Source organism: Colletotrichum karsti, assembly GCF_011947395.1.
Source record: "Colletotrichum karsti strain CkLH20 chromosome Unknown Scaffold10, whole genome shotgun sequence".
NCBI classification, from domain to species: domain Eukaryota; kingdom Fungi; phylum Ascomycota; class Sordariomycetes; order Glomerellales; family Glomerellaceae; genus Colletotrichum; species Colletotrichum karsti.
The window spans coordinates 565,986-589,859 of NW_024065910.1; the positions used below are offsets into that span (position 1 = coordinate 565,986).

General features: G+C 56.6%; 7 protein-coding genes across 7 annotated transcripts; 4 read left to right on the forward strand and 3 right to left on the reverse strand.

Annotated features, from left to right (window-relative positions):
• Window positions 1-215: 215 nt before the first annotated feature.
• On the reverse strand, window positions 216-1,534 carry CkaCkLH20_04016 (mitochondrial carrier protein; the record flags this gene model as incomplete). The annotated part of the gene is made up of 7 exons (XM_038886735.1): window positions 216-299; window positions 361-615; window positions 680-857; window positions 923-1,194; window positions 1,246-1,287; window positions 1,353-1,390; window positions 1,471-1,534. 7 exons carry the CDS (start codon window positions 1,532-1,534, stop codon window positions 216-218), a joined length of 933 nt encoding a protein of 310 aa, XP_038747985.1.
• A 617-nt stretch (window positions 1,535-2,151) lies between these two features.
• CkaCkLH20_04017 (uncharacterized protein) lies at window positions 2,152-4,330 on the reverse strand (the record flags this gene model as incomplete). Its single annotated transcript, XM_038886736.1, has 3 exons — window positions 2,152-3,303; window positions 3,358-4,075; window positions 4,200-4,330. The coding sequence occupies 3 exons, from the start codon at window positions 4,328-4,330 to the stop codon at window positions 2,152-2,154; spliced, it is 2,001 nt and encodes a 666-aa protein (XP_038747986.1).
• A 717-nt stretch (window positions 4,331-5,047) lies between these two features.
• Window positions 5,048-6,627, forward strand: CkaCkLH20_04018 (peptidase M16 inactive domain-containing protein; the record flags this gene model as incomplete). The annotated part of the gene is made up of 4 exons (XM_038886737.1): window positions 5,048-5,308; window positions 5,398-5,572; window positions 5,631-6,469; window positions 6,532-6,627. The coding sequence occupies 4 exons, from the start codon at window positions 5,048-5,050 to the stop codon at window positions 6,625-6,627; spliced, it is 1,371 nt and encodes a 456-aa protein (XP_038747987.1).
• A 2,377-nt stretch (window positions 6,628-9,004) lies between these two features.
• CkaCkLH20_04019 (pab1 binding protein) lies at window positions 9,005-12,065 on the forward strand (the record flags this gene model as incomplete). Its single annotated transcript, XM_038886738.1, has 4 exons — window positions 9,005-9,119; window positions 9,169-9,541; window positions 9,597-11,803; window positions 11,854-12,065. The coding sequence occupies 4 exons, from the start codon at window positions 9,005-9,007 to the stop codon at window positions 12,063-12,065; spliced, it is 2,907 nt and encodes a 968-aa protein (XP_038747988.1).
• Window positions 12,066-15,689: 3,624 nt separating this feature from the next.
• CkaCkLH20_04020 (uncharacterized protein) lies at window positions 15,690-17,131 on the forward strand (the record flags this gene model as incomplete). The annotated part of the gene is made up of 3 exons (XM_038886739.1): window positions 15,690-16,150; window positions 16,209-16,676; window positions 16,735-17,131. The coding sequence occupies 3 exons, from the start codon at window positions 15,690-15,692 to the stop codon at window positions 17,129-17,131; spliced, it is 1,326 nt and encodes a 441-aa protein (XP_038747989.1).
• An 824-nt stretch (window positions 17,132-17,955) lies between these two features.
• CkaCkLH20_04021 (TFIIH p62 subunit domain-containing protein) lies at window positions 17,956-19,989 on the forward strand (the record flags this gene model as incomplete). Its single annotated transcript, XM_038886740.1, has 2 exons — window positions 17,956-18,097; window positions 18,155-19,989. 2 exons carry the CDS (start codon window positions 17,956-17,958, stop codon window positions 19,987-19,989), a joined length of 1,977 nt encoding a protein of 658 aa, XP_038747990.1.
• A 436-nt stretch (window positions 19,990-20,425) lies between these two features.
• On the reverse strand, window positions 20,426-23,572 carry CkaCkLH20_04022 (ATPase; the record flags this gene model as incomplete). Its single annotated transcript, XM_038886741.1, has 1 exon — window positions 20,426-23,572. The coding sequence occupies one exon, from the start codon at window positions 23,570-23,572 to the stop codon at window positions 20,426-20,428; it is 3,147 nt and encodes a 1,048-aa protein (XP_038747991.1).
• Window positions 23,573-23,874: the final 302 nt, after the last annotated feature.

Genomic DNA, 23,874 nt, shown 5'->3' on the forward strand with positions numbered 1-23,874 from the left:
CATAAGAACAGATCCTACTTCGTTGTTGTACATTATCGGGCCGCGAACCCACCTTCTTTTGGGTGGTCGTCGACGCTAATTCCTTCGTCTTGTCTATAACTCCTCGTCGAAGTCTTTTCAGCGATCATCTATCAGGCCCAGATCCAGACTTCATGTCTATCCATCAAACGCCGTGCCCAATCGAGACTCTTTGTATGTTATGTATGTGTGTGTGTTTATTTAAGCATGGTGTCGAACGCAGGGATGAGGGTCTGCGCCAGCCAGAAGGAGAAGACCAGCTTGGGACCAGTCATAAGGAGCTGTAAGACGAGTTTGTTAGCCAGCTGATATGCATAGCGATGGGATAAGGTGCTTTCTCACCTTGGGAACCAGGCCCTTGAAGAAGGCGGTAGCACCCTCGTTCTTCATCATGTTGGAGATGATCCTGAAGCCAGACTCGGGGTTGTCGAAGTTACGGTTCTGGATACGGGTCTTGATGACGTCGAGGGGAGCGGAGACAAGGAGGGAAGCGGAGGCACCAGCGATGGAGGCGACGAAGTTCTGGAACCACGAAGCCTTGTTGTAGTCGTTCAGGCCGAAAAGGTACTCCTTGGTGAAGGCGGAACCACCGAAAAGCTGTGCGTCGAACATGTCAGTTATGCGCCGGAAGCAACTGTTATCGTCTGGACGGGTCACATACAGCGAATGAACCGGGAGCGTTACGGGCGGCAGTCCAGCCCCATCCTCTGTACAGACCGAAGCCCTCGTCGGCGACAATCTTGAGAACGCCACGGCCGCGGAAGGCCTCGGGGTTGGTCTGTCTCTTGATCTTCAGGACGTCGAGGGGAAGGAGGACGATCTCTCCAATACCGATCAAGCTGTATTTCGTCGACCGTCAGTCTCCAACTCTGGTACGGACCATCGCGGGGTATCGTTGACTCACCTGCCGGCGGTGGAGTGCATGATGGCCTTGCCAGTCTTCTTGCCGAAGGCATTCTCAAAGTTCTTTCCGTAGTGCTTATCCAGGTATTCCCTGGCGATGGGCTGACCGCCATACTTGTATATTCTTTGCAGAACCTTGTAGCCGGCAGCGTAACCGAGACCGGGGAACAGCGACACGAATTTGCGACCGAGAGGGGCAGTAGCCTTGTCCTTGAAGATGACGGCGTTGAGCTGGTCCAAACCGGAAACCTTGATGCAGGATAAGCGTGTCAGCTATGCGCCATGCTTGTTTGGAAATCGAGGGCTTTTTGTTGCTTCGTATACCTTCGTCTGGTTGCTCATCAATCGCTTCGCGATGGTGTCGACCTATAGCTCCATGTTAGTCTCCATCGTAATAGCGAGATGATTCCTGTTAGGTAAAGAGAACTCACGGGGTGGAAGACAGCCAATTCGGCAAAACCAGCGGAACCTGTAAGGATTATGTCGTCAGCGCGGCCGAGCTTTGGCGTGTGACAGGCACGAGCGCAAAAAAGAGAGGTGTTTCCGTACCGGAACCCAGGAGTCGCGCGGTGTTCGACTCCTTCTCCTTTCCAGTAGACATGGTAGGAGACATCTTGAATAATATAGACAAAAAGGCTACCAAAGAAACAATATCCTTTATCGAAGAGGTGTCGGGCTCCGGAGGTCTGTCGTCGATTGGCAAGGCACTCGAGGGGAGGGGGAAGAAGATGGGTTCGCGGAGGAGCAAGACAATTTTTGGACGACTGCTGGGAAATTTTTACTCACCACTCACACACAGTATGCCCGAACTCGCAGCTTAATTGCTGGCCCTGTAAAGACAGGGGACCCATGCACGCCGAGCGCCGGGAAGTGGAGACAAGGACGCTAGGGACTTGCGCCGAAGCACACAGCTCTCGGTACCGGTGGTAGCTCCGACCGTTGCAACCAACGGCGATCGGAACTGTTCTAGCAACGGAGCGCTCGGGGGCCGATCACATATTTTCACCCGCAGTGCATTAGAGTTAAGGGGATGATGCGCTTAGGCCTCACAGCTTCGGAAACAGTTCTTTCAAGTTGTTTCGTGGGTATCTATTCTGTATTGCAACCCCTCGGCTCCGTCCAGTGACCCTCTACTACGGGGCCAGACCGAGACCCCGCTCCTAGCTCAGCTTCCATGACGTTTGGTGGTGAGAATACATATAGGAATGCTATCGACAATACCAACGCCTTTCAGTAGTCCCTAAAAACTGAGACCAAGTCATCCAACCTCATGACGTGACCAAGAAGCTTGCTTTGCAAGTCCAGAAAGGTGCTGTACTTGTTGTAGTGCTCGGCAGTCATGACCTCTTCCTCCTTGCCCTTCACGTCTCGTCTCTCGACAAAAGACAAAATGTTACGTTCCCGATATCGGTGCACCTCCAAATTTTGAAGACATCGAAGCATGGTCTTGTAGTAATCATCGACCAGCTGGTTCTCGATTCTCTCGATGTCGAAAAACCAGAAAAACATCGTCCGAGTGGCCGTTCTACTGGCATCCTTGGGAACTTCTTGAACGTCAACAAAGCCAGCCATCTGCATCGCTAGCATCTTGCCCTGAACGTCTTGCTTCTTCATAAGAGCAAGTGAGGGAAGCATCTTTTCGTCCAGCTTGCCCTTCTCTCGCAGGATACGGGTCAGACGGAGCCCATGCCTTCCGAAGGACTGCTCAATGACAGCATCCACTTCTTGTTGCTTGAACTCTTCAAGCAAGGGCTTGAAATCCACCGTCCATTGCCCCCGGCCTTGACTGCCGCAGTGACGCAAGAATCCCTGCCTACTCTCGGCCAGTAGTAGGAGGTGTTGCCTCATTTGGTCGAGCCGGGTGCCGCTTGAGGCCACATCCTCGAACTTGACCTTGGTCTCTCTAGAACCCTCCCCCTCGCCTTCACTATCGCTGTCCGACCCGGCTCTCCTGCCACCATTGGTCTGGCTACGAGCAGAGGGCCTCGGGGGTTTGGGGTTATCGTCATACGAGTCGTCAGAGTCATACATGAGGGGTCCGGGTGCTGCCCTGATTCTCTCGGCGCTTTTGTAATCAATCTGATCTTGCGTAGCTTTGCCTATGCCAAATGCAACGTCGATGGATTCGTCAAGGTTGTCGTGGATCTGGAGACTCGTAACAGTTACTTGTTTTGAGTTCGCCCCGGGTCCGTCGCCGTCGTTATCGGTGTCGATCCTCGGGTCAAGCTGGCAGCGGGGGACTTGCTGCGTCAAGAGGCGCAAGACAGTGTGGTAGATTTGGCCAGTTACTTCACCGAATGCATCGGCAGCATACTGGGCAAGTCGCTGGTTGCGTAGCTCAACTAGGCATTTCTCGATGTTGACGCGAAGGACGATGTGGGGCTTGACCATTGGTTAGTACGCGAATGCACACTTCACGGCGGGTTTGATGCTCACCTCGAGCTCAGGAACGTCTTCGTCAAACTCCGAGTCCTCCCTCTTCCCTTTGCCGTTCGCGAGCTTTCTCCGCTTCGTGGGAAACATGGCAACTCGCCCGAGTTGCCGCTTCAGCTTTTTGCTCTCGTCCCGAGCTTCTCGAAGCCGCCTTGAGACTTCTGTTTGCATGAGCTCTTTGTTTCGTGCTGTTGTTTTCTCTCCCGGGGGTGCTTTGGTGACTTCCTCCTCGATCTCGTTATATACGTCCTCTGGATTTCTGAACGTCTTAGGTCCGACCTGGTCCACGATCTCGGCCGCGACCAATCGATGCAGTACGGCGTGGATGTCGATGAATGAATTCGAGTGTCCGTTGGTCTTTGGCTTGGAGCCATCGCCGTTAGTGTGGCCGTTCGTATAGTCGCCGTTGACACCCGCCTCGTTCCTGGCATCGAACGCTTGCGCCAAATCCGAAACCCTGGCGTGCCCCAGCTGCAGGATTGTCTGAACCACTTCCTGCTCCGCAGAGCCGTACTCAATCCCAACCATCTCAATGACCTTGCCAGCTCTGATCAGGTTGTAGCAGCCATCCGGATTGGCCTCGTAAGTCGCAGTTACGTTCTTGGAATCGGATTGGTGGTAAACAAGGTTCTGTTGGACAAGCACTGCGAGGCCATGGCGTAGCTGACGCGGGTTGAGGCCTGTTGTGTGGACGAGAGTTGCGATGTTCGATCTGCCTTTGCTGAAAAGGACGGATAATATGCGCTGAAGCAAGACAACTGATTAGGGCAAGTTTGCGATCAATTGCGCCAGAGATGTGCAACAGAAATGCGCCATCTCCAGTGCACAAAGCAAGGCGTGCTTACCGCTGGCAGCTCGCCGCAAATATCATTGACGAGGTGAGCGCAGAGCTCCGCGCCATGTTTTGTCTGGTGAGAATGTTAGAGAAACGGCGCTTGGCGGCGATGGTTGGGATGCAAGAGCTTACCACCAGCATTTTGCAGTGTGATTCGCGTTTCGATTGACTCTAGAGATTCTCTCAATATCCCTAGAGCTGCAACAAAGACTACCGCGAAGGCATTGAAATAATGAACGGCCGGTGCTGTGGTGATGGTGGCACTCGGCTGGAAAAATGATCATATGCTGGCGCAGAATGTGTCGCGTTCTAGGCGGAGGGGACTGAATATGTATGGAACTTTTTTTTCCTGAGCAGCGGGCCACTCAAGGCGGGGTGGGGGACAAAGTGCATGGAAAGCGCCGAGTCACCGACAGAGTCATTGAGCCTAGAACCTACAGGGTATTTTTAGTGTTGTGTCACCCAGAAGGAAAACACGGCTTAGGTAAGAAGTGCTTCTGCATCCCTGGGTCTGAGAGATGAATTTCAGACGTCAGTTGGCGTTGTTGGTGATGACGGGACGCCGTGGCTGAGAATGGCTTGGGGGTTCCCGACAGGTTTACATAAGCTGAATACTTCAGCAGCAGTGATCAGGAGTGGAGCCAGCGGAGACAGCGGAGGTAATCAGCCGCATGCTCATTGGCGGTTCGGGTCGAAAGCAGAGTTAAATCACGTGATAGTACGAGTGACCCGTAGCTAACCTCGTTCGATCCATCGAAAATTGGTCGGGATTGTAACGAGGCACTTTCTGTAGAAGCTCCGACGAATTGAGCGTCACGCAAATCGGAACTGCCAATTCTCGGCAACCCCATCACCGCAATGATCTCTAGACCGACTCTTGCGAGGTCTGCTCAGCAGGCTCTCCGCCAATCGAGCTGTGCTCGCACAATCTCGGGCCGCCGCTTCGCCAGCACTTCTGCTGGCTCCGGTGTCTTCGAGACTGCCGACGCTGGTGGTGTCAAGGTTGCCGCGAGAGATTCTCAAGGCCCGACTACCAAGTTGGCTATCGTGGCCAAGGCCGGTACCAGATACCAGCCTCTTCCCGGATTGGCCGCTGGTCTCGAGTCCTTCGCCTTCAAGGTACGGGATGCAATGCGAAAGCAGCCCTCACGTTTAACCCTTGGATTTGGCAAGAGAAACAATGCGCTGACATGCTTTTCGATGAATAGAACACACAAAAGCGCTCCGGTCTGCGCATCATCCGCGAATCCGAGCTCCTCGGCAGCCAATTGGCCGCCTACCACACCCGTGAAGCCCTCGTCCTCGAAGCCAGCTTCTTCCGCGATGACCTTCCCTACTTCACTGAGCTCCTCGCCGAGATCGTCTCCGAGACCAAGTACACCAGTGAGACTTTCCGATTCGAACGCAGGAGATGTGGCATGTCTTATTAACGGTTGCTTAGCGCACGAGTTCCATGAGGAGGTTCAGCCGGTCCTCCGCCTGAAGCAGTCTGGTGTCAGCGCAGCCGCCCAGGCTCTTGATGCCGCTCACGCCGTCGCTTTCCACTCCGGCCTCGGCTCTCCCTTCAACCTGACGCCCTCGATCCCCATCCAGCCCTACCTGAGCGAGACCGCCGTTGCCGAATACGCCGGTGCCGCCTACGCCAAGCCCAACATCGCCCTCGTTGCCGACGGCGCTTCTGCCGCCAACGTCACCAAGTGGGCCGGTCAATTCTTCAAGAACACTCCCGCTGCGTCTTCCGGCAAGCTGTCCCTCAACACCACTGCCTCCAAGTACTACGGTGGTGAGCAGCGCGCCTACAGCGCCAGCGGCAATGCTCTCGTCATTGCTTTCCCCGGTGCTACCGGCGGCCAGGCCACCCCTGAGTTTGCCGTCCTCGCTGCTCTGCTCGGCGGCAAGTCTAACATTAAGTGGTCTCCCGGCTTCGGCTTGATCCCCAAGGCTCTCGGCCGCACCTACGGTGTCTCCACCTCGACTGCCAACCTGTCCTACTCTGATGCCAGCCTCCTGACCGTCCAGCTTTCCGGCTCGGCCGCGTCCGTCCGCAAGGCCGCTGAGGCGACCGTCACGGCGCTGAAGAGCGTCTCCGAGGGCTCCGTCAGCAAGGAGGACCTGACCAAGGCTATTGCCAAGGCCAAGTTCGATGCTCTCGAGGCCACCGAGAAGCGCAGCGGCAGCATCCTCCTCGCCGGCTCCGGACTCGTTCACAGCGGCAAGGCCATCGATGCCGCCGAGATTGCCAAGTCTCTCGACTCTGTTTCTGTTGAGAAGCTTCAGGCGGTATGTAGACCCGTCCTCCACTCTGCGACCAAACTTCATGAGAGACTGACTTTTATCCATAGGCGACGAAGAAGATTTTGGACGGCAAGGCTAGCGTCGCGGCGGTTGGTGACTTGTACGCTCTGCCTTACGCTGAGGAGCTTGGCCTTCGGGTTTAAACGTGAAATGGGTGGTCTCGTAGCGGTCGAATGATCCGTGTATCAACAATCAAGCATCTGCGGTAGATTGGGGAAATGTATCCTTTGTGAACATATGTAGTAGAATTTTTCTTGTGTCTGCCTAGCTTGTCTGATTTTCCCGTATGACATATCGCACTTTTAATGACTTCGTCTGAGATTTCATCCTCCATGAAGCGTTCGTTACATGTCAAGTAGGAAACGAAGTCTGTTGGAGACAGTTGAACTCATCAGGGTCGCTGAATTTATTGATATGGGATGATCCTACAGTGCGGGATGCTCGTATCAACGGGAACGCAGATCTCGCCTGGCGCCGAAACACATTGTTGTTGACGTAATGTGCTCGGAAGTTTAATCATGGATGGGCCCAGAAATGCAAAGACGTCGATCCTGTACCTGTAATATTCGGGAGCGTTTGGAAGGGATTGACTCCTGGGTTACCTTTGAAATGGAATCACGTTGGGACCGAGAATGAGAAGGACGCATATCTCATCCAAAGCTCTCACTTACTTGTGGAGGTTCGAGGAAGCACCGAAGATTGGACGGTTCGCTGAGACACAGATGAGTTGAAGTCTGAAAGGGTGACTGTTTGCCTTATCGATCGATAGACTCGGTAAGGAGGGGCAGCCGCCAGCCCGGAAAATGAAACACCTCGAGTTGGCAGATTGAAGCGCTGTTTGGCAATCTTCTGAGAAGCTTGCACTCTACTACTTTGTGTTCACGGCAGAGAGAAAGCTGCGCTATTCTAGGGAGTGAGAGTAATAACATAGCAATCGAGTCTTAACTGATTGTAGCTCGAAACACTGCTTGGACGTGAGGGGACGACAAGACGAAGCACGGTCCCCTCAATTGGGGGTTGAGGCATCTTGGTCAGTGGAGTGTTCGTTCGTATCTGTACCCGTACAACTATGTAGGTTCGAAGGTTTGAAGAAGAACAGAGTTTGGACATTAGGTAAGAAGAAGCCTTGATGTGTGTTCTACCGTTGTTCACACTCAAGTAGGTACTTAGGCGAAAGAGCCAGCTGTTCTGAGGTGATGTCTCGTGCCATACTGCGGTAGAACACCTTACTGGCCCTGACTGTGTGGGATTGGCCGGAGAGACGGTAAACGACCCAGGGGCCACTCATCTGTGACCGTCCCCCGGGAGCTACCCGCACCCACACCGCGCCTTTCTCTCGCTAGCCCCGGTTCCAAATGGAAGTGACATGGCCCAGGATGATAGGTACTTGAACAGCACTCCAGGGCGGGCGGCTGGAAGAAAGTACCAAAGTTAGCACATCCAGGGACGTCTGAGGAGGCTCAGCAGGCGAGCACAGCGCACAGCGCACAACACACACGCAGTCCTCCTCTGTACCAGCTGGGGGTCAATTTTTAGTTCCGGGTAAGGTGCGGTCGGTACCTTAGGGGACTGGAAGACGCCCAGGACTAGGACTGTGACTGGGACTGGGAAAACAAAGCCTCACCTCACCTCAACCTCCACACCCAATGCCAACTCCCTCCACGTCCTCGCCCTTTTTTCGCCCACGATCGACCTTGGTCTTCTGCGCCTGCTTCTTCCCCCCAACTCCTCCGTATAAAGTCGCCCAGTTGCGACTTCATTCGTGCAGCGCCTTTTTGCGACTGGACGATCATTGGGGAAAGCCTTCGTTTCTCTCCCCTATTCTGAAGGCTTTCGTGGAGCCTTTTTCCCAGTACGCAGTACGCACACGGGATACCTCGACCCCAGGTGAGACACACAGCCATCCCATCCACTTCCTTCGGTTGCTTCGTCCCCTACTCTTCGAACCAACGTCCAACGATCTCACGACATCATCATCTTGCCACTTTTGTTTCCCTCTCAACTCCCAACACGTTTTTCTATCTGCGGTTGGCTTTCTCCGACGTCTCCAACTCCTGTCTAGCTGCGACTTTCAGCTACCTGTCCTCGATGGGCCTCCCCCCGCTATTGGACCTGCGAAGCTAACTTTGGTCGACCTTTCTCCCCTGACAGGCAAATCTGCTCAAGACCGCAGCGACAGTTGTCGTCTTGTTGTCTGATCGCAGCCCCGATTGACAGGCCACGGCGACTGTTTCCGCTCTCGAGCCCAACGAACCGAATACCTTCCATTTCCCGTCGCAAGGTCAGTGGTCTCGCCAAATTACCTACTCGACTACCCAACTCCGTAATTCGATATACGAACATTACCCAGCACAAACCTCAAGTCGCTCTTTCCGCTATCGAATACATCCGGGAAAGATCGAATTCTTGAAGGGGCTGGGCTAACCCTACTTGCAGGGGATTGGAGGTCAGTGGTAGTCAAGGTGGCACTGCCGTCGAAAGAACCCTTTCTGTACTACCGCGACAGCCCAAGGCTGCAAGATGGTGCCTCCCAAGAAACTGCAGAGTGATATCGGGAACAACGGCAACAAGAACAACATGCCTTACAACAAGCGGGACTCCGCTATGGGCAAAGCCGAAGGAAAGGGCCAGAATGGTACGTCGTGTCCGAACCGTCAACAATGACCGAATTAACCATAATTAAGGCGCCCGATCTGGATTCCGGACAGACACTGCCATTTCCAACAACCGGCCGGGCAGCGAGCGAACCCTTCAGCCGTGGGTCCCCGATTCTAGCGACGGCATCGACGGTAGTCTCGAGAAGTCGTCCGGCGGTGGAGCCTGGGATCAGTTCGCCGAGAACGAGCGGCTTTTCGGCCTGAAGACCGACTACGACGAAAATATCTACACCACCACCATTGATAAGAGTCATCCACAGTATAGGGAGCGCATGGCGGCCGCAGACCGCAAGGCACGAGAAATCGAGCGAAGCTTGGCCACCACTGCCCACGTCGCTGAAGAGCGTGTGATGGACTTCGTTGCTGGTGGAAATGACCAGGGTGGTGACGAGGAAGACAAGTAGGTCAACGACAACCGAGTTGTTGCGGCTGGACCATATTAACAATGGCTTCAGGTACAGTGGTGTCCGCCGCCAGGATTTCCCGCCTCTTGGAAGCCGGGATAACAAGTACACCCCTCCCGCCAAGAGGGCTCCTTCTTCTCAAACCACAGTGGTTGGCGCCCCTGTCGACCCCGCGATTATCTCGTCGCAGCTAAGAGCGCCCGCGAAGAAGCAGACCACGGTAAAGCCGGAGGATGCAAAGCTCCTCAACCAATTGGCGAACAAGAGCGGCGCTACGCAGAACGCGGACGCTCCGAAGCCTGCCGACCCGAAGGCCGCCGCGAAGCCGGCTCCGAAGCAAGAATCGGCCAAACAGCCCGAAGCCAAGCCTGCAGAGACCAAGGCTGCTGTTGCGAATGCTACGAAGACCAACGATGCCAAGACAGCCGACAAGTCCGCCGCCGCCGCCGCCACCGGTCGCCCCTCCGCAGCTACGAGTCGCACAATCTCTCCTCAAGTCAAGGAAGGTGTTCCAAGCGCAGCATCTACTGTGGAGCGTGATGTTCTCAACTCTTTCAAGACTTTTGCCATCCAACAGAGGCAAAACGCTGAGAAAGTTCGGAGCACCAAGGCCAAGGCTGACAAGGAGGTCAAGTTGACAGAGTTGAAGAAGTTTGCCGACAGCTTCAAATTGTCCACCCCCGTTCCGACCGACTTGATTGGTATCATTGCCAAGGACCCTAGCAAGCAGAAGGAGATCCAGGCAAAGGCGCTCCAGAACGCCGAAGAGGTTGCTCGCCAGAAGGCGGATGCTGCTACAAAGTCTAAAGACACACCTTCAAAGGAGGCATCCAAACCTGTCGACACCCCTGCGGCCCAGTCTGTTTCTGCAGAGACAAGAAGCACGTCCCGCCCAACTCCCACGCAAAGCACGATTTCTCCTTCCAACGCCCAGAACCGTCATCCCAACGCTCGCCAGTCTTACGCCTCTCCTCAGTACCAGACGTACAGGAACGATAGGCCCGGAATGGCTCAAAATCGCCAGCCTTTGGCCCAGCGCCTGCGCAATGTCGAGCAGCAGAAGCTGTCGCAACCCCCAGCCCATCAACAAGCCGGTGGCCAGGATATGCGCCTTCCGCCCACTGGCCCTGCGAACAACAACGACGCTGGATTTCCTCGCCGTATCAGTGGCGTCCCGAGCCACATGGGTGGAAAGCTAAATCCCAACAGCCATGAGTTCAGACCCAGCCCCTTCGCGGCGTCTTTTAATCCCAATGGTCACCCCAGTGCAGGATCTAGCCCGCGCTCTTCCGCTGCCAACAACGTGGCTGCCCCTGAGGCGGCAACTGCAGCGAATCCGTCTCCTGTTGGTCAGCTGATTCGCCGTAAGACCAAGGCAGTCGACGTAAAGAAGTGCTATATTCTCGCCCATGTCAAGACGTTCCAACCTATCCCCGGACGCAACTGGGATGAAAACGAGGGCTTGAGACCGTCGTATGACACCCCGCCTACCTGGAGGTCGGCCTCGGATAACGAGAAGGAAGATTCCACGATGCTCCTCACTTCCAAGGAGTTCCTCGAGCGCCAGTCTTTCGCATCCTCGTCAATGGCAACCCCGAATAACACTCATGTCGTTCCTAACGCCCACCAACACCAGCTTCCGTTCCATCTGCAGCAGCCTGCACATGGCATGGGCCCGCGTCAATCGCCTCACATGCCGCCTATGCCAATGCAGAATCAACATGGAGGACATGGACCTCACGGGCCTTATCCAACCATGGACGATCATCGCATGATGCATTCCAACTCAGCGCAGTCCTTTGCCTCGCCTCGAATGGCCCAGGTACCTATCACCTACACACCAGCAATGGGCTCCGCTGGCCAAGTTCCGTACAACCAGCCGATGATGCAGCCTTTCGTTGGACCCGGTACGCCTAACATGGGCGGGTTCCGAAACTTCTCAAGCAATCATCAGTACATGCCTCAGCAGCCCGGCGGGCCCATGGGGGGTCACATGATGCCTCAGTTCATCAACCCCCAGGGTATGGTACCTGCGCCTCAGATGCCGATGTATGCCGGAGGCCATGCTCAGTTCATGCCTCCGAACGCAGCGCCGCCGCAGGGCATGCCGGGATCCAACGGCTATCCGAGCCCCGGCCGGCCAGTCGCACCCATGATGGCGCACCAAGGTTCGCAGCAGGGTCAACCGGTGTACGGCATGAGTCCGAACGTGCAGTACCAGCAACCGGCTTTCACCCCGCAGCAGCCCGGCGGTCAGGGTAAGATGCCCGGCGCCCGTTTCCAATAAGTTGCTAACAGTCCAGCTTAGTGGGCAGGGGCTACAACAACCATGGTCCCCAACACTTCGGAACGAGTCCCTCTCAGATGCATTCATATGGGGCACAACATCGAAGTGGAAGTAACAACTACGGAGCCAAGTCTTACAACAGCCACGGACAGCACCAGGGGCCACAGCAAGGCCCCGCGGTTCAAGCCGGCGGTCCTGGGCGCGGCCCTGACGGCGCTGAAGAGGCCAAATGAGAAAGATATACCTACTGTGGCAGAGGAAAATTACCAGCGTCTTGAAATGCCACATCGGTGAGGCCCACTACCTGGACGGCTCCTGTGACAACCAACACCCGTCTGGTGACAAGAGTTGGAGCGGGCGCATCGAAGACAACGCATTACGATGACGGCATCTCACGGCGGCAAGGGGACAGATGTTAGGGGGCCCACCCAGCGACGGACTACTGGGTCGATATTGTTGTTGAGGAGGCCAATGGAGGTATTCTTCCTGCACGGCATAGCACTTACTCGACAGAGAGATACATGTTGGCAATAGGCTGTCTAGGCTATTCTTACAGGATAGCACGACGTGATGGATAGCGAGGGAGGAGAAGCCTGTCGGTAAGATCTCACCAAGGAGGGTGCGATTGAGATGCTGGAGACAGCAGAAAGAGCAGAGAGGCCGACTCCAGGAACTATGATCAATAGTCCGGACGCGAATCTGAAGGCTGGGCGCTGTGGGCAGCTTAACAGACATGATGGTGAGAAGCGTAGGAGTTGGCAGTTTAGGCTAGAGTCATCTATCAATAGGTGGCTTGAACATGATAAAACATTAGTTCACACGAGAGTCCATCGAGTGGGTGTCAGCAATCGCCGCGATGGATCGTAATCAGAATGCGAAAGCAAGACGTGAGACGTGATCGGAAGAGCGGTTTTCGCATCGGAACCGGATGGATGGTCACGACGAAAGGGAGAGAAGAATGAGGGCATCACTAGCGTCGCAGCAGTCCAGAATCTGACGGCCACTACGGCAGCAGGTTTGCGCCCTAGACAGGAGTCACGGTTTGAGGAAGGGACATCCTCATGAGTGTGTGTCAGGCAGATCGTTTGTCGTTGGAGGATTACATAATGCATCCCATTTGGAGACTTTTATATTCTTGGACGTGGCAGGGCGAGGATGACTGCACAGCGCATGTCAGCTTTTGCTAGTGACGTCGCATCCTATGTAGATAGAAGAGAGTCGAGTGAGAAGTTTAAATAAATTTACAAGATTATCCGATGTCAGCCGCCTGATTTAGATATCTGGGGTCAAGGTAAGGTGTGATCGCGGCTTATGGAGGATCGGATCAGAAAAAAAGAGACCGTAGTGAAAGAGCGCAGCAGCGGTACTGGAGTCATCGATCAGTGTGACTGGCCGGCTGGGCGGCAGCGTCCGTGGGTGGATGTGGCAGGAAACATTTTTATTCGTGGCGGTTGCACGGCGCATGCCATTTGACGGCGCGCATGTCGCATGTTTCATATCCAGGTCGAGAGAAGAAAAAACGTCGTCACGTCACAGTCGGCTCCGGGATGGATGAGAGAGACGCTGGAGCGGTGACGGTGACCGCTGGAGACCACGACCTGAGGACCTGAGATGGAATCACAGGTGGGGACTGTGTGTCTTGGCCCGTCGCGTTTCCCTCATTCGCTCACCGTTCAATTGCGTTGTCCCGGGGTCTTTTTTCTTCAATGTTTCCAGCGCATTCTCAGGCGTGGTACAGCTTGAGATGAGCACTGGGAGCTGCGTGATGCTGTGAGCCCAGCAGGAGGTGTCACAGAGCGTGGTAAACGGGCTGGGCCAATCAGCGGACCGGGCGGCTGGCCGATGCCAGGCACGCGGGCCGTCTGATTGGAGCCGGAGTGGATCCGAACCGTCAACGGTCGACACTGACCTGGACTGCACCGATCTCCAGCTCCTTCAGTGTTCCCTGCCTCCCGCCGTCCCCAATGGAAGTTCTTTTGAAAGACGACAGATGGACGCTAGGAAAGGTCGGTTTGCGCCCCCTGCGCTTCAGATCTTTGGCGCGCAGGTGCCGCTGTGGCATCCCATTCGTGCAACACGTCCCTTGGCCAATGACCGGGCTGGATCAGACCGCGGGTCAGTTTCCTGACTGAGGTTGCGCTTCTCAAGTTCATCCCACCTTTCTGGACAGCCCTTCTCAGAAAACCACCTCACCTCAGAGACAAGCGCGTTTGTCTCTCCTCTGTCTCTTCTGACAAGTCTCCATGTCTCTGAGTCCTGACCACCCGGGCGCCCTCCGACCGTTCGCACGCATGCGTGTGTCACTTGGGTACCCTGCCTTCGTGGGCCGACGACGTTGATCTGGACCCGCAATGCGGCGGCTGGCGGGTTGGAGTGGTTCAACTTCTGTGTGCGACTAGGTAGGGCGCAAGGGGTCGACGGACAGGAATTCTGTGGTACATCCAGGCGCAAGTCGAGGTCTCTCGAGTTTTTGGGCTCTGTTGGACAGGATTAAAGGGCACGGGAGAGCCGAGTGTTACGACTTGGACCTGTGGAGATGGAAAAAGAATCCGGAGGGAGAAGAAAAGGGAGGCATAAGCCTAAACGTTGACACCGGACTGGACCAACTCGTTTTGAAGGGATCATCAGAAGAGAAGTCGGTTTGTCTGCTGGTATCCGAATAGCCGATTGGAAACTGCGAAAAAGGTAGATCTACCTCATTCCAAGAGGCATCCAGCATGGGATGGGGATGTATCTCAAAGTAGAAGGTGCAGTAAGGCCAAAATGGCAAGGTATGGACGGTCAGTAGTACCTTCTTCTGTAGACAGGGATTGTTCCATCCCGGCGCGAGGAAAATGGCGGAAAAAAGGTGTTGGCCAAGCGCATCCCCGCGACTGCGACCGCCAGCCAACCCGCAGACGTATCCAATGGATCGCCTCAACCCAGGATGCAGACTGCCTCTGTGCCTCTTGCCTGCGCCAGGGCCTGGTACCTGCACCTGGGAGGAGACGGGATGTCTGCAGAATCAGAAGCCATCCGGTCCTTCACCCTTGCTCTTTCTTGCCTGATTCGTAGTTGCTCTCCCTCTCCTGGCACCTAATGCTTCTTCCTTCCATGGGTTCCTCGGATGGGCTGGTGGATGGTGGATAAGTGTGGTTTTTGGTTCAACAATAAAGAGCCCGTGACAGCCTCCCCGCCTTCCTCAGATTCGTCTCTTGCCTCATCCGCATCTGACATCGACAACACCTTGATCGGGTCTCGGCTTCTTCTTGCCTTTTTTTTCTCTTCTCAATTTGACATTCTCTTGCTCCTCTGGTCTCTGACATTGCGTCACACACGGCACAAATTCACTGTTGCTCAAGAAATCCAACTTCGGCCTACCTTCTTAGGCTTACACACACAGCATCCACTCGCACGATACACACAACAAGAGGGCACGCCGTTCCTTCCCTGCCTCCTTCTACATCGCAACGGTTACGTACCGGGCTTTTCTTCCCGACCAACCTTCTTGCACAACACAACAATACATTCCTTCCTCTTCATTGTCAGTCACTGTGCTTTTGTTATTCGAGCTGTGCTCGATATCAAACCCATTTTCAGATTAAAAATCGTTCGACTCGCCCGTTTCAGTCAGTCTTGACTTGGACCGTCTCACCCTCATTCACCTTTTTTCTACCACGAAAAAACCACAAACCCCAGCCTCGGGATCAAATCCGACCCGCGCACATATCAAGAGGAGGAGCAAACATACGCTCATTCAAACACCGACTTCCCCCAACCATCTCCCCCCAATCCATCCATCCGCCTTCTACCATCCTCGAGATCCTTTTTCATCTCGCACAACCACCTCCACCCCGTAACCTTCAGGAAAAGACACCATGAAGTCCACCATCTTCTCCGCGGTTGCGCTGCTGGCCAGCCAGACCTCCGCTCACATGGCGATGACCTATCCCGCTCCCCTGCGCTCCAAGGAGAATCCCTTCTCCACGGACATCGACTACAGCATCACCAGTCCCATGAACAAGGACGGTTCCGACTACCCCTGCAAGGGCACCCTCAACCTCTTGGGAACTGCTCAAGCCAAGCCCGTCGCCACTTGGCAGGCCGGACAGCAGTACAACATGACCATCACCGGCGGTGCCAACCACAATGGAGGCAGTTGCCAGGCCGCGCTCTCCTACGACAGCGGCAAGACCTTCACCGTCATCCACAGCTACATCGGTAACTGTCCTCCCGCGGGCACTTCCACCTTCAACTTCAAGCTGCCTGCCGATGCTCCTGCGGCCCAGGATGCCCTCTTCGCTTGGACCTGGTTCAACAACGTCGGTAACAGAGAGTTGTAAGTGCCTCTTCTATTACCCTTCGAGTGACACAGAACCTTGCTGACTCTTCCGCAGCTACATGAACTGCGCCGTCGTCACCGTCAACGGTGGCGCTGCCCAGGGCAGCACTGCTTCCTCTGCATTCGCCAGCCGCCCTCAGATCTTCAAGGCCAACGTCGCCAACGGCTGCTCCACTTCAGAGGGTTTCGACGTTCAGTTCCCCAACCCCGGCCCGGACGTGGATTCCACCTCCAGCAAGACAGCTCCTCCTGTCGGCAGCTGTGGCGTCGCTTCCGGCGGCGGCGGCGGTGGTGGCAACTCCCCCGCTCCTTCCAATCCTGTTGCTTCGAGCGCTCCAGTCCAGCAGCCCAGCAACCCCGTTCAGCAGCCCAGTGTTCCCGCTGCTGTACCCTCCTCTGCCCCCGCAGCGGCTCAGCCCAGCCCGGTCGCTCCTGTCTCGTCCGTCAACCCGGGTGCGCCTCAGGTCAGCCTTGCGCCTACCACTGCTCGCTCAGCTGGAGGCTCTGTCCCCTCTGGTTCTCTGTAAGTATTACTGCTCACCTCTTTAAACGCCTTGCCAACACAAGCTAACCTGGCCCAGTCCCGGCGGCGTTTTCATGCCGGTTTCCAGCTCTACCTCTTGCTACACTGAGGTTGAGACGAAGACCACTCTGGCTACCATCAGCAAGCCGGTCCAGACCAACGCGGCGCCTACTACTCAAGACATCGCGCCTGTTCCCACGCCAACTCCTCTTCCGTCGGGTGGCAACAACGCTCCAGGCTCCATGACCGCTGGCTTGGCTTGCACCGAGGAGGGCCAGTGGCTCTGCATCGAGGGTACCCATTTCCAGCGGTGCGCTTCCGGACGGTGGTCGGTTATCATGAGTATGGCTGCTGGTACCAAATGCCAGTCCGGAACCACTGAGTTCGTCACCTGGGCCAAGAAGAGAAACCACAAGAGAGCCCACGCCCGCCGCCTTCGCTCTCGTCATATTTAGGATTCTTCCTGGGAACGCTTCCAGCGTGAGCGCTAGTACAGACTGCCACAGCGGTCTGCCGCGCCTCACCTGAGAAGGCCTTTACAATTTCTCAGCCCCTTGGATGATCCATAACGTGGGCCACGACATTCTTATGAGACCTGTATGAGATACGCGGGGAAATCATGATAGAAATGGGGGAAAACTGGTCTGGCTTTTGCAATTTGGGCGTTTTGAGGTTGACATTGAATCTCCAGGACTGGCTCTTGGTGGTCGGTATGGTATGGTTGGCATGGTATGGTCGGCAGGCAAGGTACATCAGATAAAATAGATAACAACACGAAACTCGACAATTGTTGTAACTTTTGACAGCTCATGATGTGAGGTTGAAACTGGTGACGCCTGTAGTTGATGTCAAAGGGATGATTGGCTTGTCTGGCAGATGCACTGCGCCTCACCTTCATTTCGGGTGTGCAACTGGCACCATCTGGCAGCTAATTTCGCGGCGCCACCCTAGGCAACCCGACATCAGCACCTGTTCATTCATGTGGCTGAAGCTTTGAACCTCAATACTTCATACGCAAATTAAAGACGGTATTCAACTCACAACTCATCAGCTGGCGCCGAATATCTCTGTACAGACCTACTGCACTGGACCAAGCAGCCGTAAGACAGATTTTGACGACGTCGCGTTGGCCAGTGCGGCCGCGCCTGACACATCAGGTCAACCCTTGCAACCTGGGGCAACTCACCCAGGCGAGGCGAGGTCGACCGGAAGCTGAAAGTGATGACTGGCGAACGACCTTACGCATGACACTCACTGAGTAAAATCGACCACCGCAAGTATGGCTATCCCGTCCGGTCGGGCGGCCTTCAAAAAGAAGGATGGAGTCTTGACTTTGACGCCGGACCAGCAGTTCGTCATCTGGACACCAGCACCTGGCAACGGCCCCCCTACCGTGTCTTTGTCGATATCAAACATCACAAGTGAGTCTTATGAGCCGGAGGAAACAGGATGGAACAATCCCACTGACTTATCCGCAGATTTACAACAGACACCCGACACAGCCGCCAAGGTGATGCTCAAGATCTTTGAGAAACCCCCCGAAGCCACGGAACAGGTGCCATACCTCTTCCATTTCACGTCACCAGACGCCAGGTCCGAAGCAAATGCCATCAAGGATTTGCTGTCAAGGCTGCTCGCCGACATCCGTTCCGGCGATCCCAACGTCCCCAAGCCGGCCGGAACCCCGAACCCGCATGCCAATGGAGGAAACGCGACCCCCTCTGGCGGCAGCGGTGCCGCAGGCTCTGGCTCAGGTTCCATGACCTTCGCCAGCTCCGTCAACACCAAGACGAGCAACGCGCGCTGGTTCGACGATGCCCAGCTCAAGGGCGACATCGAGCTGCAGCAGTCCCTCATGAAGAAGGACCGCACACTCCACCAAACGTACATGGACGCCCGCGCAACCAAGCCCGAGTCCATCTCCGACGCGGCATTCAACGCGCAGTTCTGGTCTACTCGCACCAACCTCCTCCGCGCCCATGCGATCGAGGTCAATCAGCAAAAAGGCGCCTACAATATCCTTCCCTCCATCAAACCCCGCCTCGAGAACGATGTCCTCAAGCTCGACATCACAGTCGAGATGGTCCAGCTCATCATGGCCCAGCACCCCCTCGTCAAGCGCCTGTACGACGAGAACGTTCCCAAGGTCCCCGAGAGCGAGTTCTGGTCTCGTTTCTTCCTTAGCAAGCTCTTCCGCACCCTCAAGGGTGACAGGATCTCGGACGAGAAGAAGGAAGGTATCCGCCGCGATCCCCTCTTCGACGCCCACGATGCCAGCGAGAATACTGCTACTTTCCAGCGCAAGAGCATGGCGCAGAGCGTCCCACACATCATCGACGTCTACGGCAACGAAGAAAACCAGGGCGGCTTCAGAAGCGGCAACCAAAAGGACATTGAGATGCGTCCGCGCAAGAACGTGCCCATCGTCAACACCCTCAACAGTCTCAGCGAGAGAATGCTCGCCAACGTCGCCCCGGCGGACGACAGAGAAAACGCATCCGGACCAGAGGACTCGACTTTCCAGGAGATCGCCCTCCGCGACCTGCGGGGCGACGCAAAGGAGAACAAAATCATCCTCAACATCAAGGAGCAGAATCGCTTCTTCTCCAAAAAGGAAGACGCGCAGTCCGCGAACACCATCGCCTTCGCCAAGCAGAACCCCTCCGACGTCCTCTTCGAGATCCAATCCGACCTCGAGATGATCGACGGCGACGAAGCCACCGGCCTGGACCTCCGCGCGGGCATCGGCATCGTCGACGACAGCGACAGCGACGAGGACACCCAGCGCCGCCCCCACGTCGGCTCCCGCGCCGCCCGCAAGGCCGCCGGCGACGACATCATGGCCGGCATCCGCCAGCGCCGCGCCGAGAAGTACGGCGACGTCGCCGCCGACGCCTCCAGGCCCATGGGCCTCCCCGCCGACGTCGCCGACCGCTGCCAGCTCACCCACGCCACCACCGTCGAGTTCCTCCACCAGTTCTGGAACGCCTTCCTCTCGGGCGACCCCGACCGCGCCAACGAGCTGCAGTACCTCGTCGAGTCCCTCAAGCGCTCCGCCGAGCGCATCCACGCCGTCGCCGACGAGGCCGAGAAGGCCCGCGACGACATCATCCGCGCCAAGAAGAAGGAGATTATGGATCACTACAAGGCGACTGGCAAGAAGATCCGCGGCTGGAGGCCCGAGCACGAAAAGGGCGGCCGCAAGGCCGTCCTCGCCGTCATGCAACCGACGCTGGAGGCGCTCAAGAGGGCGCAGGCGGATTACCAGAGGGCCCTGGCGGCTGAGGGCGTGCAGCTTTCCACGGAGGCATGATGTCGTCCTCGGGATGGTTTTGGATTTTGGCTTCAGGTCACGCTCATAGCACCAAATTGAATTACTCAAAAGGACGGACATGGGGCGGAATTAAGTAGTATAGATCTCACAATAAAACGCCTCTACGATTTTTCAACTACCGTAGCCCGTCTGCCATCGGTCCCTGTTTTCCTTGTCAGGGGCCGCTATTGGTGCTACCTGTGCCTACCACATTGTGGACGGGTTCGCTGTTGATACACATGTCCCTCCTCTCGCAATCTTTCTATAACCATTTCAAAAAAGTGTCGGTTTTGTACACAACGGGTCCATGATCATACAGGCCCAGACTAAACGGAAGCAAACTCTCCAAAGAGCCTTCCCGGCAATGAACGAAGTTTTTTAAAAAGGAGGTTCTCGAAATGTGAGAAGACAAAAGAGAAGAAGGTTCTGATTCTTTTTACGCTACAGCCTGCCGCACCCGGGCCTCCTCGGCATCGTTCGACGTCGGGAGCACGCCGAAGCCCATGCCCCTCCGCTTCTGGCTGTTCTTGGACCTGACGTCGCCGTACTTCTCGTCGAAGCGGCGGATGCTCTTGAGCGAGTCCATGTCCTCGCTGACGCTGGCGGCGATCATCTTGAGCGCCTTGTCGAAGTGGGCGCCCCGGAGGGTGCGCTTGGCCGGGTAGACGTAGGGCTCCGGGCCGGCGTGCCGGGCGGCCTCCTCGCTCTCCTCCTGGACGGCGGTCATGGCGGCGGCGACGCAGAGGTTCTTGAGGTCGGAGCCGGAGTAGAGGACGGTGCGGCGGGCGAGGTTGTCGAGGTCGACCGAGTCCGGGTCGAGGGTCTCGCCCTTGAGGAGGATGCGGAGGATGGAGGCGCGGTCGTGCTTGAGGGGGAGGTCGACGAGGATCTTGCGGGGGAGGCGGCGGAGGACGGCGTCGTCGAGGTCGAAGGGGCGGTTGGTGGCGACCATGATGAAGGCCTTCGTGTCGTTCATGCCGTCCCACTCGCGGAGGAACTGGTTGATGGTCTCGCGGTGGGCGGCGCGGTTGCGCTGGCCGCGGGCGGCGAGGAGGGCGTCGGCCTCGTCGATGAAGATGACGAGCGGGGAGAGCTTCTTGGCGAGGGAGAAGAGGGCGCGGACGTTCTTCTCCGACTGGCCGACGTACATGTCGTTGATGCTGGCGCCGCTGACCTCGAGCATGTTGGCGCCCGACTCCTTGGCGACGGCCTTTGCGAGAAGCGTCTTGCCGGTGCCGGGGGGCCCGTAGAGGAGGCAGCCGGGGATGCGGTCGGTGGCGAGGACGCCGTAGGTGAAGGCCTCCGGCCGGACGAGAGAGAGGGAGGTGAGGAGCTTGAGGGCGGATTTGGTCTCCGGGTCGGCGTGGACGTCGTCGAAGGTCGTCTTGATCTCGTTGCTGTTGACGAGGCCGGCGAGGAGCTTCTTCTCGTAATCGTTGTAGTTGCCCGAGACGCGGAGGCGTTCCGGCTCGGCGCGCTGGGTTTCGGCGGCGGGGGAGGAGGACGAGGAGGAGGGCTTGGAGCGGGTCGGTTTGTCCTGGAGGCGGTTGAGCTGGGCGGTGCTGTAGCTGCTGGACTCGACGACGTCGAAGAGCACGCGCCACGCGTGCTCCTTGGGGACGTCGCCCTGGCAGGCGTAGAAGAGGCGGGCGATGTGGTAGACGTCGGGGAGGGGGAGGATGGAGGTTGCGAGGACGCGGGGGATGAGGGAGACCTCCATGTAGGAGCCTTCCACATCATCGAGGAGGAACTGAGGAGGTGACGTCTTTGACATGCCGATGACTTGGAGTTTTGTCATATCGAAGGAGCTTCCGGAGATCTTGTCGAGCATATGTGAGATGTTGGAGAGGTTTTCTTGCAGGTAGTCGTTGGCCTCGAAGAGCTTCTTGGTGCCGACGGCGTTTGTTATCCGCTGGAAGTTGAGCGGGAGGGAGATGAGGCACTCTTCGGCGGCGATCTCCTTGATAGTCGACGAGTACTGCTCGGAGGGGTTCTCGTTGGCCGAGGTGCCGACGAGTGTTATTTTCCTGCCGCTACGCCACAGGTTGTCGACGATAGCGCGTAGCCTGCCGAGGATGAGGGCTCCCTCGAGCGTCATGTTGAGCTCGACGAAATCTGAGATGTGGATAATGAGGTTCCTGTCTGGGTGCGAAGAGATCTTGGAGGTGACGTTGACGATCTCCTCGAGGATGGCGTTGATTTTGAGATTTTCCCAGCGATCCACGGACGGCAGAACATAATCCTTGGACCCTTCCCTGATCTTCTGAAGCTCCTCGTCCATAGGGTTGCTGCCATATTCACCTTGCCGACCGATGTTGACCCACGCGGCCTCCAGCTCTCCTGCCATGTCGTCGTCGTTAGACTTCTCCGGCTCCTCCGACTTCGCCAGGCGGCCATTCATCTCTGCCGCGCGGTAGCCCAGCATTCCGATCGGCCCTCTGGAGTAGACGCAGTCCTGCCCGATATAACCACCGACCAGTATACCCAGCTTCTGAGCATTGAGGTGGACTATGTCCGCCTCCACGCATGTCGCTACATGGTCCATGAGCCTGTGCGTGTGAGTCCTGCCGGTGTAATTCGGGATGTGGACGACAGTGACAGGTCTCTTGACTTCAGTTCCAAGCATCTCGGATATGAGTTCCAGTGTGAGATCCGCGCGGACTGCGGCGGCGATCTCGCCACGGATCCGAGGATCAAACAAACGCAATCCGTCGCGTCTTGGCTTCGGCTTTCCCTCCTCGATGTATTGCTCGACGAGCGTCCGGAGGACACCGTCCTGGTCGACTTCTCGCTCCTCTAACGGGGCGCTCAGGGTTGATTGCCTCGTGTGCTGGGACAACAGGTTGGACAGGACGAACTTGTTCGAGTAGCGGAGCATATCGGCGAATTCTGTCGTGGGCAGCGGCTCGCGGGAGTTGCGATGGCTCCAGCCCGCGACGTTCTTCGAGGACCGCATCTCGTCGATGGACAGGCTCAACCACTGCGACGCCTCGGCCAGAATGCGATTCCTCCTCTCGATCGGCTCGAAGTTGCCCTCGCGCAGCCGCCCCATCGCATCCTGCAGCTTCGCCTCGTCCCAGGAAGCCTGGCTGAAGACCAGGTCTAGGTCCTTCCACAGCAGGTCATGCCAGCGGCCGCCCATGTATCGGTGATGCCAGAGGTCGTTCGTGAGGGTATCGACTCGGTCGGCGGGGTCGTATAGGGAGACGGAGCTTTTGACGAAAGCCGGCGGCAGCTCTACGGGCGGAAGCTCGTCTGCGGCCTTCGACCTCGAGAAGCGCGCCCTGGCCGAGGCGAACGCGCCGCCTCTCGAACGGCGAAACGCCGACTCGGAAGCGGGCGACTCGGTCCTCACTCCATCCTGATTCCTGGCGTCGTCATCCTGCTCACCCGCAGGCTTGTCCGAGGGTTTCCCGTCGTCCGCGCCTCCTGCGCCGGCGCCGCTTTCGGAGGGGTCCTTCCGTAACCTGAAGGACGGGTGGAAGTGTCGACACTGGCGGCGGGGGACCGAGAGCGCTGCTAACCTCGACGACGCAGAGACTCGGGAGGCTGAGGCGAGGGCCCGGGGCCCTATTGCATGCATTCGGAATGAACAGGGGCGATATGCCAGCAGTTGGCGGTTTCGGTGCATGGGCAAAGCCAATTCTTTTCGACGATTCTTTGAGCCGGTGCTATGCTTAGTGAGAGCGGCGGAATCTCGGCAGAGTCTTCACCGAAACTCACCGACCGCCACACCGAGTCAGAATGATGGACCCGGCCCAGTTAAACATCGATCATTACGTCAGAGACGTTTATACACGATGATGCGAGTGTCGTTCAGGCTTAATTACTGTTTGTTTTTGATTTCTTTAAGGCTATTTGAGCCTTGCCCGAAGTACAGCTTGC